The sequence below is a fragment of the Sinocyclocheilus rhinocerous genome, unplaced genomic scaffold, assembly GCF_001515625.1.
Source record: "Sinocyclocheilus rhinocerous isolate Xijiao unplaced genomic scaffold, SAMN03320098_v1.1 scaffold459, whole genome shotgun sequence".
NCBI classification, from domain to species: domain Eukaryota; kingdom Metazoa; phylum Chordata; class Actinopteri; order Cypriniformes; family Cyprinidae; genus Sinocyclocheilus; species Sinocyclocheilus rhinocerous.
In genome coordinates, this window is record NW_015666159.1 from 154,583 (window position 1) to 174,321 (window position 19,739).

Here is a 19,739-nt window from a genome sequence, read left to right on the forward strand (position 1 = left end):
ATGTAATAATCTAGAACACTGTCTAACACTTGATGGCTGTGCTGTCAATTATCCGTCATCAGTTAGGAACCTAGGTTTGATAGCAATGTTTCCTTTGAAAATCAAGTTTCTAGCATTTGTAAAACTGCTATCTTAAAAATATCTCTAAATTATGACCTATTCTCTCAATGTCAAATGCAGAAACGTTAATTCATGCGTTCATGACCTCAAGGTTAGATTACTGTAATGCTTTATTGGGTGGTTGCTCCGTGCACTTAATAAACAACCTCCAGCTGGTCCAAAATGCTGCAGCTAGAGTTCTTACAAGAACCAGGAAGTATGACCATATTAGCCCAGTTCTGTCAACACTGCACTGGCTCCCTATTAAACATTGTATACATTTTAAAATCTTGCTAATTACTTATAAAGTCCTGAATGGTTTAGCTCCTCAGTACTTGAGTGAGCTCTTATCGCATTATAGTCTTTCACATCTCCTGCAATCTCAAAACTCTGGCCATTTGATAATACCTAGAAAATCAAAATCAACTTCGGGCAGCAGATCCTTTTCCTATTTAGCACCCAAACTCTGGAACAATCTACCTAGCGTTGTTCGGGAGACAAACTCTGTCAGTTTAAATCTAGATTAAAGACCCATCTCTTTAACCTGGCATACACATAGCACACTATCATATTTCTATAATTCAAATCCATTAAAGGATTGTTGGGCTGCATTAATTAGGTCAACCGGAAACGGGAACACTTCCCATAACACCGGATGGACTTGTTACATTGTAAGAAGAATGGCATCTACGCTAATATTAGTCTTTTATTAGTATTTAATTCTTATTCCTAGGTCACCATAGCCACCCAGATCCAGTTCATATCCAGATCAGATGGTCACTGCAGTCACCTGGATCCAGTCTGTATCCAGTCCAGATGGTGGATCAGCACCTAGAGATGACCTCTACAGCCCTGAATGACAGCGGAAACCGTGTCAACTAGATGAGCCCTAGTGACAGATCCCCAGCAAAGACCTTGTTACATAGACCGTTATCAGCACAATACCACGGGAACCTGACGAACCCTCTGCTCAATCTGACTTGTGTTGCAGTCTGGAATTAAACACACCATGCTGGTTTCATCTGGCCAGAGGAGAACTGGTCCCCCGACTGAGCCTCATTTCTCCATTTTTGTCACCGATGGAGTTTCGGTTCCTTGCCATTATCGCCTTTGTCTTGCTTAGTTGGGGACACAATTTTTGGCAATGTTGTTGACTTGACTGCACAGACACTATTTGAAGAAAACTGAACTGAGCTGGATGATGACAATCACTGAATCAACAATGAACTGACTTTAACTGAAAAAATGTACTATTGTCCTCTTGTCTTATCAGCTCACGTTTTTCCTGTTTAACACTGTAAAACTGCTTTGACAAAATGTATAAAGTGCTATATACAGTATCTCACAGACGTGAGTACACCACTCACATTTTTGTAAATATTGTATTATATCTTTTCATGTGACAACACTGAGGAAATGACACTTTGTTACAATGTAAAGTAGTGAGTGTACAGCTTGTATAACAGTGTAAATTTGCTGTCCCCTCAAAATAACTCAACACACATCCATTAATGTCTAAACCGCTGGCCACAAAAGTGAGTACACCCCTAAACACTTTGGGCCCAATTTGGACATTTTCATTTAGGGGTGTACTCACTTTTGTGGCCAGCGGTTTAGACATTAATGGCTGTGTGCTGAGTTATTTTGAGGGGACAGCAAATTTACACTGTTATACAAGCTGTACACTCACTACTTTACATTGTAGCAAAGTGTCATTTCTTCGGTGTTGTCACATGAAAAGATATAATAAAATATTTACAAAAATGTGAGGCGTGTACTCACTTTTGTGAGATACTGTAAATAAAGGTTACTTGACTTGATTGTCTCTGGATTTTTTTTTTCCCACATGACTGTCTCTCTGGAGAATTTCTGGTGAATATTTATGACAATAACAGGGCCAATAAGCTTGTCTCAGCACTGTCCAACTTGAATCACATTGTTTGATATAATGGGTGGGGATCGGTGTAAATGGGATCAATCTTAGACCTAAATTGACATGCTCAATTTTAAAATGCAGACTAAGCTTTAAGTGTTTCTGAGTCAAATTGGGTGTGTAGATACCTGGAGGTTTTTTAACCAGTAATGGTATTGGCACATTTTGATACGGACATCACTTAAAGTCCTTGCAGTTTATAAGAATCAGTGATTAAATGAACCAGATGTTAATTTATTAGATTCTCTGAAGGATTCAGTTCAGTGAAGCATTCATCAAACTGATTCAAACTGGTGACTTGTCTACTTGACCTATTTATGAAAAGAACTGGTTCACAGGAGTCCTTTTCCCTATAACAGACTACACTGTATGTTGATTTGAGTTTAGCCTGCAAAGGGTGTCACAATAGAAAATTTTTTAGTGTACAATCTTTTTAATAAATCATATTCAATACAGATTGCAAACTCATATTCACAACTCAAGGTAAAATGCTACATTTTGCTGAATATACAGCACCAGGGGAACACCAATGCTGAAAAGCAATGCATGAAAGAAAAAAAAAAATTAGAGTACAGTTAAACTGAAAACAAACTGCAACAAAAGCATTTTGATTCAGTTAATTTCTTCTGCATCTCAGATTTTCACTGAATAATGACAGATGAGGAAATGTTGGGCTCTCAGAGAAACCCTGTAGATAGAAAATCTAAATAAAACGGTTCTGGGTTTTGGTTATATGTGTCGAGATGCACTAGTGCTACTGTAGAGCTCCATTTGCCAATGAATTGGTGTGAATACTGTACGTGCTTCGGAGATCATCTCTCCTGGGTGGAGTTCATAGCGTCAACTATCGAGGCAGGGCAAATATGACAGAATGAAAGGGAACATGATGTGTGTCTGTTTGATGGCTTGTTGTCAAAAATGAACATACACATGCATTACATGAGTTTGTGAGAAAATGTATTCTGGGATCATACCTAGATTCAGATTTTGCAATTGACACACCTAGACAAGTGACTGAGCACACACAGGACAGCGATCTTCAGTCTTGTAGTGTATGTTTGGCTTAAGTTTGTTAAAGAAAGTCAACATTAATGAGTCATGAATAAAAGACAATTCAGCCTCTGTTACTCTAGTTTTAAAAGACAAAATACTACAAAGACAAAGAACAGCATTCTCACACATCTAATTTTTTTTTTCTTACTATAAACATTTAAAAACTCAGGCAGCATTACTGCTATATGAATATGTGGGCCAGAACATATAATAAATCAAATATAATATAATATATATAATAAATATAATAAATCATAATAAATCAAATCCCCAAAAAAGTGCCCCTCTAAAAAGAAACACTACTTGTTTTTTTGGTAGCAAGAGTGGCTTTAAGCTATGCGGGCAATTTCAAAATGTCATTCAAAAGCAATGATGGATAACAACAAAAATATAACTTTACTCAAATATATAACTTACTCAACTGTAATCATCTACTCATCTTAGCATTAAACTCATCCTCCTTCAACTTTTAAACATATTGGTCATGAACTAATTTGATGCTTTTGAAGAACAACCACAACAAAAAGCAAATAATCTAAATCAAAGAAACCAAAATCTTTGAGTAAAATATCAGTCAGTATGTTTCAAAACAAACTAGGAGGACAATGTCTTAATGGAGAACGGAGGCACATAAAGATCCTTTCTAGTATAGTCATAACACTTTATTCTTTTTGGTTCTGCAGGTGTACTGATAACAACTGATTAAACAATGAAATGGGTTGCTGTGAGAAAAAAAGTGTCAGTTTCACTGTTCAGGTGAGACAATGTGCAGACCTATTTTTGTAATGAGGTCAAAATTTAGTTTCGCCCCTGCCATATTGTGGTCTTTGTAACTTTTTTTTTGACAGGATCCTGTTTTGCCACATTATGTAGTGAAAATGAATACCCATTAAAAGAACACTGAGGTGGACAGGTAAATACACCCGAAGGTGGTGTTTTGTCTGGTTGCAACTAGTTCCTGCAATGTGCAAGAGCGTCAGATATCTGTCATCTTCTAAGATCACAGTGGCTGTGCCAGAAGGTTACTGTTTCTACAAGTCTCCTTTCTAAGCTGGGTGTACTGGTGGATTGTCGGTGATAGTTCATACCCTGTCTGTTCCTCTATAAAGATAACAGTCAATCTGTGATATGGACTTCAAGAGTTGTTTTTAAACTTTGAATTAAAAATATTTAATAAATGTGTACAGCATTTTGTATCCATAAGATTGTGTTTATGCAATAAACCGTAAATCCAAGTTTCCTTACGATGTTTCCTATACAGACTCTTGACCACAAATATATATAGGATATAGGACTTGTCTTTAATACAAACCACCACCATCACCACCACAAAGAATGACAACCTGGGTGCACACATTTTCCTTTGGGAAACCACCCTCATTCATTCAGAACTTCCTTCTAAATCTTAATTTTTTTAACTATTATTTTAATTTCACCCAAGAAGCAAATATATTGTTCACTTTGACAAAAAAAAGGATTTGTCATGATGAGCTGCTAACCAACTGCAAACCTGCACTCTAAAAAATGCTGGATTAAAAACAACCCAACTTGGGTTATTTGGCAACCCAGTGCTGGGTAAATATTGGAAAGAACACATGCTGGGTTATTTTGGCCCAGCTGAAATCTGAGCCGGTGATGGGCTGCTGTTCGCCGGGGAACTGCGAACTTCAGACCACCACCTCGCATTTCACTCGTAGCTGAAAGATGCCATTACTGACTCCATAACCTGCCCATAAACAAACAGTACTGAGATTAAAGAACATATTTTAACATTAAATTAAATTATATTCAGTATTGTATCAAATAAAATCAGTTTATGCTATGCAAGGCAAAAGGTGTTTCCATCATGCGAAACGACCGCTGCTGGCACATTTAGCTGACTGACATCTCGTCCTTGTGTTGCGTTGCGTAAAATAATATAATTTACAGCACAGTAAAGACTATAAATTATATAAAATGTATACAAACCTTTTTTAAGAAGTGCACCAAATCTGCAGCGCTGAGAATCGCTCTCTCCTGTAGAGGACGCAAAAAGCGTGTGCACTGACTAACTCAGCAGCTGGGTTGTTTCGTGCCACTGTGGCCAACAAGCTGAACACAGCATTTGGGTTAAAAAAAAAAAGAACCCAGCATTTTTTAGAGTGCAGAAATTTACCCAGAACCTGGGTAAAAATATTAAAAACAACCCAGCATTTTTTTAGAGTGTGTTAAACCAGCCATTGTTCACATAAATTGTAATGAAGTTTCTTAGCAAGTCTACTAAGTGGTATTTCTCATTTCCTTCTAAAAATGTTCTAAACCACATAGCATGCAAAAGGAAGTCTTGCCTGTAAGCTTGCTGAAGAACCTTTTGCATCGGGCACTGTTTCGCACTAGTAGTGTGTACGCTGCTGCACCCTCATCAAACTCTAGGTGGATACTCTGAGAGCCCAGACCCACCTCCAGATAGCTGAGTTCACAGAACCGATGGCTTTCTCTTTTCCGCAGCCAGTCTGAGGGTTGCCCTCTGCAACAGAAATGAGAGACAGTGTAAGGAAATGTAAAACACATGAAAAGAAAGTTAAGAGAAATGGAAAGTGATATGCTTGTAAATCATTAGTAAAGCTAGCCATTTCAATTGTTTCTGTTAAAAACATTCAATTCAGGATTTGTGTATAATCAATGAGATTTAGTGGAGATGGCTTAAAGCTATAATCCTTTATGATTAAACTTTAACTAGATTTGTTAAGCCGGTAACACACTGGACAAAAAGCTCCATGTAACGTCATGTTGAGGGTGTGACAACGCACACGCAGTATCGAACGCCAGACATCATTCTGTATTTGCTTTCAAAACTGAATCTATTACCATGTAGGCAAAAGTTCACTTCAACAATGAACAAGTTGGTAATTATGAAATTGGCTGTATAAAAAATACAGCAGTGCAAACAGCAATGCAAACTGAAAGATTACAAGGGCGATGTACTGTATATTATGTAAGCAGCATATACTTTATGCACTTAATATTCAGCAATATTATTGCATTGTTGATTGTACAGACAGCAATATTATTGACTGTACAGAAACCATTGGATGATAATTGAACAGAACTAGATGACGACATCACTGTTTTCAGGGCTGCTTTATAGCTGAATTGAACTAATTTTATAATTGATGATCTTTACACAGTTATTGAATGGAACTAATCAACACTAAGCTGACCTCAGTTGAACAATGACACTATTGTTTTGTAGAGCTGCTTTACAGCAGAATTGATCTCTGAACAATTATTAAAGTATTTCAAAAAATGTGTATTGCATTATGTGCTATACAAATGTAGGTGACCTAACTTGATGTTAAGCTGTCAAATCACAAAACTTGAAAAAAGAAAAAAAAAGTCTATACACAATATACCTTCTAACCTAGTGTGAAGTCTGTATGGTCCTTAAAGGGGTCATATGATGCGATTTCAAGTTTTCCTTTCTCTTTGGAGTGTTACAAGCTGATTGTGCATAGATAAGATCCCTGAAGTTGCAAAGACTAAAGTCTCAAAACCAAAGAGATATTCTTTATCAAAGTTAAGACTCTGCCACGCCCCCCTAAAACGGCTCGTTCTAACACGCCCCCACATATCTACCTCACTATGTGGAAATATTTGCATAATGCGCCCAAATGTGCACGCAAAGAAAGAAGGCGTGGTTTCAGTAACCGCAGTTAGTGTTGATGCAGCCATGTCAGGGAGACGCTGTGTGTTTCTAGGCGAAAGCAAAAGCACTTTATTTGGCCTTCCGAAAGTAGATGCATTTAGGAATCTTTAAGATCACTTACAACAGAACAGCAATGCATTTTATGGACAACTGTTTCGTGAACCTAGGAGAGGAGGTAATTCTGACTTTGCTATGACAATCTGGCGCTTCTGAATCAGCTACTGTTTTGTTATTAGTTTAAGTATTTGCTATTGACTGTTCAAATGCGGAGTTTTGCGCAGCGTGTGTGTAGACGGTCACACTATCTTAACCGTGGCTTGTGTAAAACACAAACACATACCAGCTTCATCACTGTGTCTGTCACGCGACTCTGTTCCCCTTTCGGGCTTGAACTGATGGTAAAACTATGACATTATTTACTGTCTTTACATTTATTTTGAAAGATGAAGCTCGCGATTATGGTAAGGGGCGTTACATTTCCAACGAGTGCTTGCGGTGTTCGGCCAATCACAATGCACTGGGTCAGCTGGCCAATCAGAGCAGACTGCGCTTGTCGGAAGGAGGGACTTTGTAGAAAACGAAGCGTTTGAGAGAGGCGGGGCATAGAGGACCTACAATAATGTACAGTATTTGAAAAATAATGTGTTTTTTGAACATTAAAGCATGTCAACATATTCTGTTACACCAAATACACACAATAATGATCTTTAAAAAAGCATCATATGACCCCTTTAAGAAATTTAAAGAAAACTATGTGTGTGGTGTGGAAGGATTTTGAGCCTCAGAAGTCATAGTTGGGTGAGTGGCGCAGTACGTGCAAATTCATAGAAAACAATGTGTTCAACTTTTAGGACACTTTGTGTCCTCCACCAGACATGTGCAACCTCCTTTAAAGTTTTATGTAGGTCAACAACTGTTCACCCAAAAATATACATTTGCTGAAAATTTACTCAATCATCAGGCCATCCAAGATGTAGATGAGTTTGTTTCTTCATCAGAACGGATTTGGAGAAATTTACATCACTTGCTCACTAAAGAATCCTCTGCAGTGAATAGGTGCTGTCAGAAATGGCAGCTGTGAGTTTGTAAGAAACAAATTCATCAAGGTGTTTTAACTTTAAACTGTTGCTTCTGGCCAAAATGTCAGACCTTAATTCATAATAATGCATCCTTCAGTGAAAAAGTCCATCCTCTATTGTCCTCTCACATTAAAATCCACCAACACATTTGTTTAGAACTGTTTTTGCTCATAAATTATTCTTGATCTGTGCATATTTCTCTCCTGATGCAGCGGAAGCGACTTCTTCACAAAAGAAAGCAATATTATGGATAGAGGACTATTTTAGCCAGAGAACTATGTAAGTTGGAGTAATAGTTTGAGGTTAAAAATTTATTTTTTATGAATTTATTACAAATACACAGCTTCTCACTTTACAAGAAGTTAATTGATGGACTGTAGACATGTCGATTACTTGTGGAATATTATGATGCTTGTGATGCTGGAGGATGTCACTATGCTTTACAGCGGAGTCATTTCTTGCAACATCAACACTGGTATTGAACTAAATTCAATCAACACTGAACTGACTCAAGCTGAATAACGACATTGCTGCTTTTTGTAAAACTGCTTATAAATATCTGATTGATTAACTTCACCCTGTTATTGATCTGAACTAAGCCAACACTGAACTGACTTGAGCTAAATAATTACACTATTGTCTTTTAGAGCTACTTTACAGCAGAATCTTAACTGTCTACATATCTGAGTTTTTTTTTATTGATTCTGTGATTTACCTTATTATCTTTGTGAAGTTGCTTTGACACAAGCTGTATTGTGTAAAGCACCACAGAAATAAAGGTCCCATTCACCATTTACTGCAGAGGATTCATTCCTGAGCAAGTGACATATATGACTATGGTGAGTCTGCTGACATAAGAAAATACAGCATTCTTATTAATGTGATATTGCTTAAATATAATATGAAAAATGTACAATAGGTATGGTGAATGGGTGGATTCTAGAGATACTGCACAAGTACATTTACCCTGCTGACACATAAAACCCACAATATTACAGAAAGTTTCAGTGTTTCTTTTTTCTGGACTACCCATATCCAGCTGAAAGCTGCTCTTTCAAAGCCTGCATTTAATTGAAGAAATTCAAGTTGCTTACTCAGACTGTGAGGTTATTTCTAAGATGTAGATGTACTGGTCCGACACAACCATTAGGGAATGGAACTCCGCTGCATCCCCAAACTTCACAATGGACATCTGAAATCAAGTGAAACCAGGAAAAGGTTAATACAACTAATTCCAGCTTCTCAAACACACAGAATGAAGTAAAATAATGAAACTACACTGAGCAGTTCAGAAAGTTAACAATAAAAAAAATCACTAATTTTCCAAACAGTGAAGATGATGATTTTAGGCAGCATGTAAACTAACTTGATATGATATGGTGGAAGTGAACAGTGAAAATAGTAGCAATAAATATCATAAATTTACTTTTATAAATAAAAGATCTATCATGGATTGTTGGTTTTGTCTAGGTAGATATCCTCTTTAAATGTGTCTCTATATTTCTGGTTAATTTTATTGAGGGCATTGTATACAGGTTATCATGCCTTTAAAAAGCAGCGAAGCTCCTCTTCTCCCCCAAACACTTCCACATCCAGGAACAGCTGAAGCCGATGGTCCACTGTCTCTGACAGTAGGTCAAACTGAGCTGAAATGAAAATTATGCTTATGTTTAAATCCCTCAATGCAATAAAAAAGTACAAGCTACTATGCCAAAAAACAAACAAACAAACTGATATTACAACAGTATACAGGTACCCGTAATATCAATATCTTCAAAATTAATTCACATGATTTATGGCCAGGAAGGCCTGCCAAACATTTCATTCTCTGGTACCAATTTAATATGTGGCATCTACAAATACAAGTGGAAAAAGAAAACTTCCTCTATAATTCTATACTTTTAGTCATGTTTACAGAGCACTCAGTTCGATCAATGATTTTCAAGGCTACATTAGCTTGGTCAATGAGTTTCAAGGCTACATTATTTAACTGGCAATCCTAAAACAGGCCTGGGCCCAATAACTACAGCTTTTCTTGCCATTTCCAGTCAGAGTCTGAATCCATCCTTTTCAGGTAAGTTTTTTCTTCTTTAAACAAATTCTCATTACTGTCACCCTTTCGAACCACTCTACTGATCTTCATCCCGAGAGTGGACCACCTACCATTGTTGAAGCCTTCTGTGCACTTTGGTGACTGTTGGTCCTGATGTTTTTGATAGCCGTTGTAGCAGGAATTGTCAGTCACCTTCTCCTCAAGCCCCTCTGAGCTACCCTGTCCATCAGTTGTGATAAAGTTGATTAGTTGAGAGGTTCTCTGGTCACCCCATGTCTCATTTTGACAACAATTAGACAGGAAGCTATGGGCTGTGTGGAAGTAAGCTGCAGCGCCCTCTGTGGAGGCCTCTGAATGCTGAGTCGAATGGAGGGGGCTGCCACGGGATAGCAAAGACTGTCCTGGGACCAACGCCTAGAGGAATTAAGCAAGTTAAGTGAGTGAAAAGAGAACATTAACATTATACTGTCATGGAAATATCAAGTCAAAAAGAGCATAAACCCAGACCTCATTGTGCTTGAGTTGAACTGTGTTGTCCCTGTCATCAAAGGTGAAGTATCTGGTATCATTCTGTTCAAATGGTGTACTGGTGGAAGGAGCTGATTGGGCAGCCAACTCAACTACATGATCACTATTGCACTCTGAGCATATGACAGTACAACCTGGAAAAAATAAATAAAATAAGGTATATAAAGATATATGCTCCTATCCTGAGACATCCAAGACTACCTAATACAGTTCAAGTGTTCAAATGGCAGCAAAAAAGAAAATCAAAGACATCCACCTATGCCTTTCAAGGAAACACTCACTACAGGACAGAGTGTTCAACATACTCTTCCCTTCAGATTTATTTTAAGGACGTTAATGCTCTTAAAATAAACACCCTCATTGATCTCTGCCCCATGCAGAACCAACTATGTGTTTGGTCCAGATGATCTGCAGGACTCCAAGCAAACAGACTGAAAGCAGCTGAACAAATGTCCCAGAACCTCCGGTTTGCGTGTCAAAGCACGTTTTAAAACTATGCAGCATGCACTGCAGAGGAGGAGGATGAACTGTGTATCAACCCATTCATTAAAGAGAAATTGGCCTGCAGGATGTTACAGTGGGTTACGCTGAAAATAGGTCACATGATAAAATTATTGGCTGCCTGATGGAGTTCCAAGATAAAAAGCTCTCACACCCAGTGTTTAGCAACTATTCCGTATTCATGAAATTAATTGCGGACACATTTTATCCAGGTCCTCTCATGCTCCAACAAGACAATCGCCCACTCATGGTAAGCCTGATTCATCTTTTCTGATTAACTTTATCTTGTGCTGAAAGCTGTGATATCTATAAAAAAAAGATCAGGACCAAAAAAAAAAAAAGTGCCGGCATGATAATAACCAGTATTAATCAACTGGTGTAGTCCCAACTAGTATGGCACATTAGAATACTGTGTTCAATTGCAAGGAGGTGGTGGCAACCAGAGTCATGCATGCTAGAGTGAATGTGTGTTGAGAGTTGCATGTATTTGTACCACTCCCTGGAATGTTCTGACAGGAGTGTTTGTCCGCCTATGCTTCCAGGGCCTTGCTCATGACAGAAAAATAATTATCTTTTTGATTGTTAGGGCCATATGCTTACGGTCATTCCTTAGCTCATCCAAGTTACTCAGGCTGCTGTCAGATTCAGTGGCTGTACCAGTCTGACACTTTAGGCACTGTAGCCAAACTGTCTCTGGTCTCTCCTCATCCACCTGCTGCTTGTTTTCCTCCACGACTCTTGAGAGAACCTCCAATAATACCTGAGGAGTCAGAATTCTGATCTTAATTAAGTAATATCACATTGTTTTAAATTTTAAAGTTTCATCAAAAAGTCAACAAATTGTGTGGGAATGTGTCAAAATAGACACACACACAAAAAAAAAACTTGTAATCCTTTTCAAACACTGCAAAGACTCAGGTTGCATACAGTAGGTTGTGAAACAGCCAATCACTTAGCTTGTAATTAGTGGTGCACCAATCAGGAATTTTGAGGTTAATACTGATCACCAACTTTTTTTTTTAAATGCCACACTTCTACAAGTAAATATATTGCAACACAATGCACATTTACATTCATACAATTCACATTTGGAAACACAAACATTAAATTAAAATAATTTTTCTTGTTACTATCAAAAATCATTTTGACATGCTGGAAATCAGTAAATACAACCATATCACATGCAGCATAGATAGGTTAAAAACATGCAGTGGAAAACAATAAATTCAAAGATATATTTTCTGTCTTAGTGTGTTTTTTTTATTCAAACCACTAATCAATATATAACCAAACATGGTGCAGTTATTGAAGATTAAACTGTTATTGCTGTATAAAATAATTTTGTATACAAACATACATCTCTATAAACATATACAGTACTGTGCAAAAGTCTTTTTGTAGTAATTGTAATAATCCAGTGAGATTTTTGTATATACAAGGAGTCTGACAACAGCAAGCCCTGATAGCACACGTACATCACAGAGATGTCTATTTGATGTCTGCATTTACTTCTGCAAAATGTATTTTTTAGTGTGTTTGCGTATCTGCAATACGTCTAGGACGTTTCCTCTCAAATGTCAAATAGACGTATATTAGATGTTTTTAAGATGATTATGATTTAGAATGTGTGCAAAACTGACATCTTCCAGACGTCTGTCAGATGTTTGTACACAGCAGATGCTTTCCAGATCAAGTGATCATTAACAGACATCTTGCAGACGTACGTGTGCTATCTGGGAGTGCTTCACACAGAGATCTGATCTCACCATCATCGAGTCCATCTGGAATTACATGTAGAATCAGAAAAAAACTGAGACAGACTAAATCCAGAAGAACTGTGGCAACGTCTCCAAGACACTTGAAAGAAACTATCCTACAAAGCTATAGTACTGTGGAAAGTTTTAGGCACTTGTGTAAAAATGTTGTAAATTGAGGATACTTTCAAAAATAATGTCATGCATAGGTTTTATTTATCAATGAACTTCCATTAACTAAATCAAATCAACATTTGGTGTGACCATCCTTTTGCATTTAAAATAGCTTTTGTTCTAGATAAACTTGCACATAGTTTTTCAGGTAGCTCTGTAGGAAGGTTTCTTCATTTGTTTTGAAGACGTTGCCTTGGTTCTTCTGAATTTCTTCAAGTAATTCCAGATGGACTCGATGATGGTGAGATCAGATCTCTGTGTGATCTGCGCACAAACTGCCTCTTTTGCCCCAAACTGTCTGAGGATCACGATTAAAGTCACATCAAACGCATAATTGATAATTCTGCCACAAAATAAAGCTATAGTACTGTGGAAAGTTTTAGGCACTTGTGATACTTTCAAAAATAATGTCATGCATAGATTTTATTTATCAATGAACTTCCATTAACTAAATCAAATCAACATTTGGTGTGACCATCCTTTTGCATTTAAAATAGCTTTTGTTCTAGATAAACTTGCACATAGTTTTTCAGGTAGCTCTGTAGGAAGGTTTCTTCATTTGTTTTGAAGACGTTGCCTTGGTTCTTCTGAATTTCTTCAAGTAATTCCAGATGGACTCGATGATGGTGAGATCAGATCTCTGTGTGATCTGCGCACAAACTGCCTCTTTTGCCCCAAACTGTCTGAGGATCACGATTAAAGTCACATCAAACGCATAATTGATAATTCTGCCACAAAATAGAAACTATAATTTTTCCCTAATGTCATTAGACTACAAATGTCGCACTTGATGGCGAATCCTTCTTTGTCTCTAGCATTCTTGATATAATTTCCACTAATAAAAACACAAATAATGTGTTTGATATATAAAAAAATGACATAAATAGCAGATATTAAATTCTTAATATCAAATATTTAATTTCTACTAGCAAAAACTATTACTGATATCTGTCACTGAATTTTCTGAATTATTCAATTATATATCTTTGCAAGCAGATTTTTACTTTGTAGGATATGAATTTTTAATATCAACTATTAATTTTTCACTAGTTAAAATGCTAATTCTTGATATCAGAAATTGAATTTATACTAAAGATTTGTGGATCGGTGCACCCGTTTGTAATATCTGTTGTCATTTTAGGATTATATCCCAAGCACTAGTTGATCATATCTGATTGTCTAATGAGGAATGATCCTCCTGACCTGTAATGCTTCCTGTGGCTTGTCATCCAACATTACGTAACAACGTTTACGTCTTTCACGACTAATGTACCGGAAGTGGAGCTCCAGGGCTGGGTGAGTCATCTCCACCTTCTATAAAATGTAAAAAGAGAGTGTGAAACCGAGACAAAGATGCTCAAGCATCTTATAGATCCTTATGAACAGAAAATATGTCATCTGACCTCCACTGTGCAGGTGGCCTCAGTGGCGATGACATCCTGCAGACTATCTAGTTCCACTTGTGTTTTAACACACCCCTGGTGCATGTCTACCTCCAGCATGTGACCCTGTCGCACTCGTAGGAAAAGCGGTTCAGAGGCCCTTTTCAGATCTCTCTCCACATCCTCTAAGAGCACCCCCACCAGCATTGGTCTGCACAGGTCCACTGTTAAACAAAGTGCAAAAGTGAAAAAGAGTTCTAGACACAAACTAGACAGGTTATAAGACAATGAAAATAATGTCTTTTATATCATGAAGAAATAGAGATATCAAGATTTTTCAGGTGAGTACCAGAACCAATCGTTTTAGCACTGTAAATACACAAACAAATATTTGCAGAAACAAAGTAGATCCAAATGTTTGGTCCACCACATTTTTGTCCTACTGCTGGTGTTACTGTGTATGCTAATCAGAGCTGAAGAAAGTACTTTAAACATTTAGCTTGCAAATTTTAAGTAGTTAAACAACAGTCAAGCTACTAAAAACAAATGAAAAAGAAGCCAATTACAATTACTTAAGAGGACATACTGTATGAATACACTACTGTTCAAATGTTTTGGATAAGTATTTTTTTTTCTTTTTATAAAAGCTTTTATTCAGCAAGGATGCATTAAACATGTTTTAAAAAATCTATTTCAAATAAATGCTGTTCTATTTTTCAAATAATCATGATATAAAAAATATTAACCAGCACAACTGTTTTCAACATTGATAATAAAAGTAATAATACTTAAGTACCAAATCAACATATAAGAATGATTGCTGAAGGATCACGTGAAACTTAAGACTGGAGTAATGGCTGCTGCAAATTCAGATTTGCCAAAGGAATAAATTGTATTTTAAAATATATTAAAATAGAAAACCATTATTTCAAATTCAAATAATATTTTACAATATTACTGTTTTACTATATTTTTGATCAAATAAATGCAGCCTTGGTGAGCATAAGAGACTTCTTTCAAAAACATTACATATCTTACCAACCCAAAACCTTCAAACAGCAGCGTACATAAAAATAAATAAATAAACAAACAAACAAACAAATAAATAAAATCTATCCAGTGATATAATGTAAATAGAAAAGCCACACTGAAAATAGCCATATGCATTAGTGTAAACCGATAATGTGGATGGTACTATCACAGTTAGAATATCAGTACATAAAGTATAGTTATCAGTATCAATGTATCCCTAGGAAAGAACAGACAGACCTCCCCTGTCATCATCTTCTTCCTCTGCTGGTGGTTTTGAGTCAGAGTTGGCCTCAGTTGTAGCCTGAGTGTTTCCTAGACTCGTCTCAAGAGTAGATTCAGTGTTCACGGGGCTATGGTCTGTGAACTGCAAGGTGGACTCTGTCTCAGGCTGCAGGTCTTCTTTGTCCTCTTCCTCTTTCAGTTCAGAGGACAGCAGCGGAGGGGGGAGCAATTCCAGACTGGTTGGAGGTGAGTTAGTTTTAAGCAGGGGGGATGGGGGTGTACAGTGGCTGTTGGTGTTCACTTTAATGGTTACACTGTCCACTACTGGGAAAGCTGGGTTGACTGGAGTATCATCAAGGTGATGCTGGTAGCGTAGCCAGTCCTCTCCTAACTGCTCTCGAAAACTGTCCATTCTCTCAATATCCTCCTTATGGGGGAGGACAATATCTGAAGAGAATCAAACATTTCACATGAGAAGCGTAACACATATGCTTAATAAACACACAAGCTCACTTAACTCATATTTTCATCACCTTGTAAAGCGGACTGCACTCTGACCTCATGATCTGTGTCACTGGGCTCTGAAATACTGGCTCTCCTCACCTTTACCTTGTTCTGCAAATGGCAAAAATTTGCACTTGTCATGATTCATGTCATGAATCAGATCTTACTGAAGTTTTATGGTGGCTTCGCATCATCGACAATCATGTTCATTTAGTTTAACTGTGTACCACAAAAACGTTTGGCCAGATTTTTGACATGTACTTACTCTGGGTTTCCTCTTCCGAACCCTGGTCACTCCTGATATGCTTACAGTCAGACTGTCAGTCATGTCCCCACCTCCACTGGAAACTTCCTGTCCTCCTTGGTCAGGTGCCATAGAAACTTGTTGAGAAGTGCGGGACATCTGACCAACCAGCTGTCCAGGTTTAGGTAAGATCTGTGAAAAATTATATAAATAAGTAAAAATAAAATAAAATAATTTAAATGTCACAAGAGCCACAGAACTTATTTGTGTAATTTTGTTATTTCTTACCAATAAATACCGACCATAAATTAAATCTTATAAAAATCTTATAAAACATGTAAAAAGACTACATTTCTCATAAATAGAAACACATTTTTTTCTTAACCTGGGTGACAGGGTTAAAGCTTGAGTTTGGCCAATACCAAATATTTCTGTGTGAAAATGGAATGAGTTAATTAATATCTTCCCACCATGAGTCCAAATAAAGTAACCTCTTCGGTGTTACTAGTAATAAAAAAAATTATTGTAATCATGCTAACAGATATGCGTCCAACACGGCTAAATATTTTTGGAATTTAAAAAGTAGTTATTTTTTTACTAGGTTTTTTTTTTTTTTTACATTATTTACAATATTAGTTTTCTCTTTTATTCACTACAGTTTATTACAATTAATTGAATATCTTGTGAGATTGTCAAAATAAGTGACAATCTCATTGTATTAACATATCATTATTAACAAATCATTATACTGTATGAACACTGGGTGTCACTATCACATGCAGTCAGTGAAGCATCATTGACCTAAGTCAATGTAAGTGTCCAAAAACATGAATATGTGAAGAAACACAGTCGCACAGCGAATTTAAGACTTCTCACACAAAGCACCCACATTAGATTTTTGCTAAGCCATGTGTCATCATGAGAGTGCGGATGCCATGGACACCTAACTGTTTATTTTATTTTTTTTGCAAGGTGTTGAGAGTAATTTTTTGCTTTTCAGAAGTGGTTCTCTGTCTGAAACACAACAATCAGTAAGGATCTTTAGCTGTGTCTTTTGCCACTGAACACATGACTTCCATGTAAACTGCAACAGAAAGGATCTTGAATTTTTCTAATGCCAACAATCCTGAAAAAATAAGCAATTTGTAACAATTCTACCATCCTTGCAGAATTTTACAACTGTTTTCAAGTCTTTGTTGCTATTGAAGGACATGAAGCTGTTCTAAATCCCTTTCTATGTTAACATGGGGAAAATGTGCAGCTGGAACTCACTGAATGCAATGTTAATATATTATAAAGCAACTTTGACCAACAGGCATAAATGTGTTTTGTTTTTCGACAGGAAAACTTAGTGTGCCTACTTCTTTCACACCTGCTACACCCTTTAGTTTTTAAATGAGCTGTTTGAGTGTCACTATAATAAAATACAGACTCTTAAAAAAAGGTTTTCATATCAGTGGAAGATTAAAAAATAAATAAACAGAAATATACTATCTATCTATCTATCTATCTTTTAAATTAGCTGTCACATTAAACATTTCTGATTCATTGTTAAACATGATTCATTTAATATTTTTTCATCTTTACATCAGCTGTCATGTGGTTAAACATTTAGTAAACACTAAATGTCATTTAGTGATTGTTGGGCCATGCCTGCAGCCAATTGAAGTTTAAAAACTCCATTTGGTCAGAGGAAGAAAACCACTTTGTTGCCCACTATTCTACTGTAAATTAAAAGCAGATTTGCCTCCCACAATACAGCATGAGAAACAAGGAGGGTGGAATGACCTGAGATGGCACATGAAGTAACATTTGATACCCACCAGCAGATCAGACTGGGACAGAGGGGTGCCATCCAGCTGGAGCTGAAATGCAAGCAGACATTAAAATATCAGCTTACAACTCTAAAACATCTGCAGAAATATCAGCAAGAAAGATCTACAAGCAAACATCTCACTATTACTTTTAAGAATGACATCAGAAAAAGGGGGCACTGGCACCTCCCTGTGGTTGCTATGGTAAACATGAATACAATCAATGATATATATTTAGATATACTATAGTTGCTCATTCAAACATTCACTGTAGCAATTCAGAGACTGCTTCAGATTTTTGGATGCCACATCATATAAACTGATCATACTAGATAATAAAGCTTTAACATGAGAAACAATTAGAATAATAACTTTGAGGATGTGCACTGTTTATAATTGGTCGCAAACAGAGAAAGACTCACCCCTTGGCAAGCAGCTCGTGGAGAGAGGTGGTGGATAGTCAATACCCTGTGTGTCTTCTGAAAATACAAAGGGTTTCCCTCCAAACTTAACTGAAAAGAGATCAGAAAACAGTCAAAGTGTTATATAGGAGAAGACAAATGAAAATTGGATATATCACATTCTTCGGAGGAAAATATTCATATTGTGATTGTAAGATCCAGTTGGCTGAGCTAGAAAACATAGTATTCAAATGTGTAATTATGATCCTCATCAAGCCCAAATTTGTAGCTGTTGCATCATAAAAATGCTAAGACTGAAATTTGAGATTGAGGATATTCACTTTCCTATAATTGAAACAAGCAGTTTAAACTAAGCATTACTTAGACAAGGTGCGCTTATCTTACTATATTGAGATTATGAAGGAGGGACAGAGGCGCCAACTGAGAATGCTCCATAAGAAGGTTATAAGCCAGGTCAAGAGACTGAAGTGATGACAACTGCTCCACCCCTGCATTTAGGATAATTCATTTAGGTTAGATTAATCTTATTTTAGTAAACTAAAACAGTTTATTCAAACTAATCACAGTTTGTTACACTATTCAAAAACACACAAATGGTTGCATCACATATACAGTATTGTAGATGTTAAATAAAAATTGTGTTAAAAATATGCATTGAATAGAATATTAAATACCATTTTAAACAATATACAATAAAGACTATGTTGTCAAATGATGTGCTGCTGACACTGAGTTAACATTCTCTTAATTTTTCAATTTTTGTTTCTAGTAATTTCTTTCCAATTGTTCTCAAAAATGTTAAAAAGCCACCATGTGTGTCGATTAAAAAGCTTACAATAAATTCAACATTTAAGGATGATAAAAAAGTTGGGAAAAAAAGGAAAATGGAAAACTTACCATTGATTGTTTCCAGTTCATTGTTTCTAAGGATCAAGGTTGTGAGTTTGGCGTGGGCACTGAGGCCCAGCACTGGTGCTCTCTGGAGGTTATTACAGGCTAAATTCAGATGCTCCAGTTCAGTAAGAGGCTTGATTGAGACAGAAAAAGTATGAATAAATCCACTCTGTCCTAACATTTAATATACCACAAATCTAGGGGGCCCCTGAACCATGCAACATGGCACTGCCCACTAATTGTGACATCATGCATGAGAATTTGTATTGGGTGTGCAATGGTATCCCTTCACTGACGTAGACAGAAAAGGAAGAAATAAATTCACACTATTCTTATTTTGTCCAATTTAGCCCTTTTTAAAGACTA

The 19,739-nt window shown here is 36.7% G+C and overlaps 1 protein-coding gene across 3 annotated transcripts in view; it reads right to left on the reverse strand.

Moving 5' to 3' along the window:
* The window catches only part of LOC107731774 (serine/threonine-protein kinase 11-interacting protein-like), a 33,417-nt gene that overhangs the window by 8,922 nt on the left and 4,756 nt on the right, over positions 1-19,739 (reverse strand). For all 3 annotated transcript variants that reach the window (XM_016542947.1, XM_016542948.1, XM_016542946.1), the window contains exons 8-22: positions 19,377-19,506; positions 18,864-18,967; positions 18,480-18,569; positions 18,067-18,108; positions 16,265-16,435; positions 16,029-16,110; positions 15,511-15,942; positions 14,263-14,465; positions 14,063-14,173; positions 11,532-11,691; positions 10,410-10,564; positions 10,013-10,316; positions 9,395-9,495; positions 8,944-9,041; positions 5,413-5,591 (exon numbers count right to left, since the gene is read on the reverse strand). In XM_016542947.1, the coding sequence (XP_016398433.1) occupies positions 5,413-5,591; positions 8,944-9,041; positions 9,395-9,495; positions 10,013-10,316; positions 10,410-10,564; positions 11,532-11,691; positions 14,063-14,173; positions 14,263-14,465; positions 15,511-15,942; positions 16,029-16,110; positions 16,265-16,435; positions 18,067-18,108; positions 18,480-18,569; positions 18,864-18,967; positions 19,377-19,506 (2,362 nt within the window). The remainder of the gene's footprint in view (positions 1-5,412; positions 5,592-8,943; positions 9,042-9,394; positions 9,496-10,012; positions 10,317-10,409; positions 10,565-11,531; positions 11,692-14,062; positions 14,174-14,262; positions 14,466-15,510; positions 15,943-16,028; positions 16,111-16,264; positions 16,436-18,066; positions 18,109-18,479; positions 18,570-18,863; positions 18,968-19,376; positions 19,507-19,739) is intronic.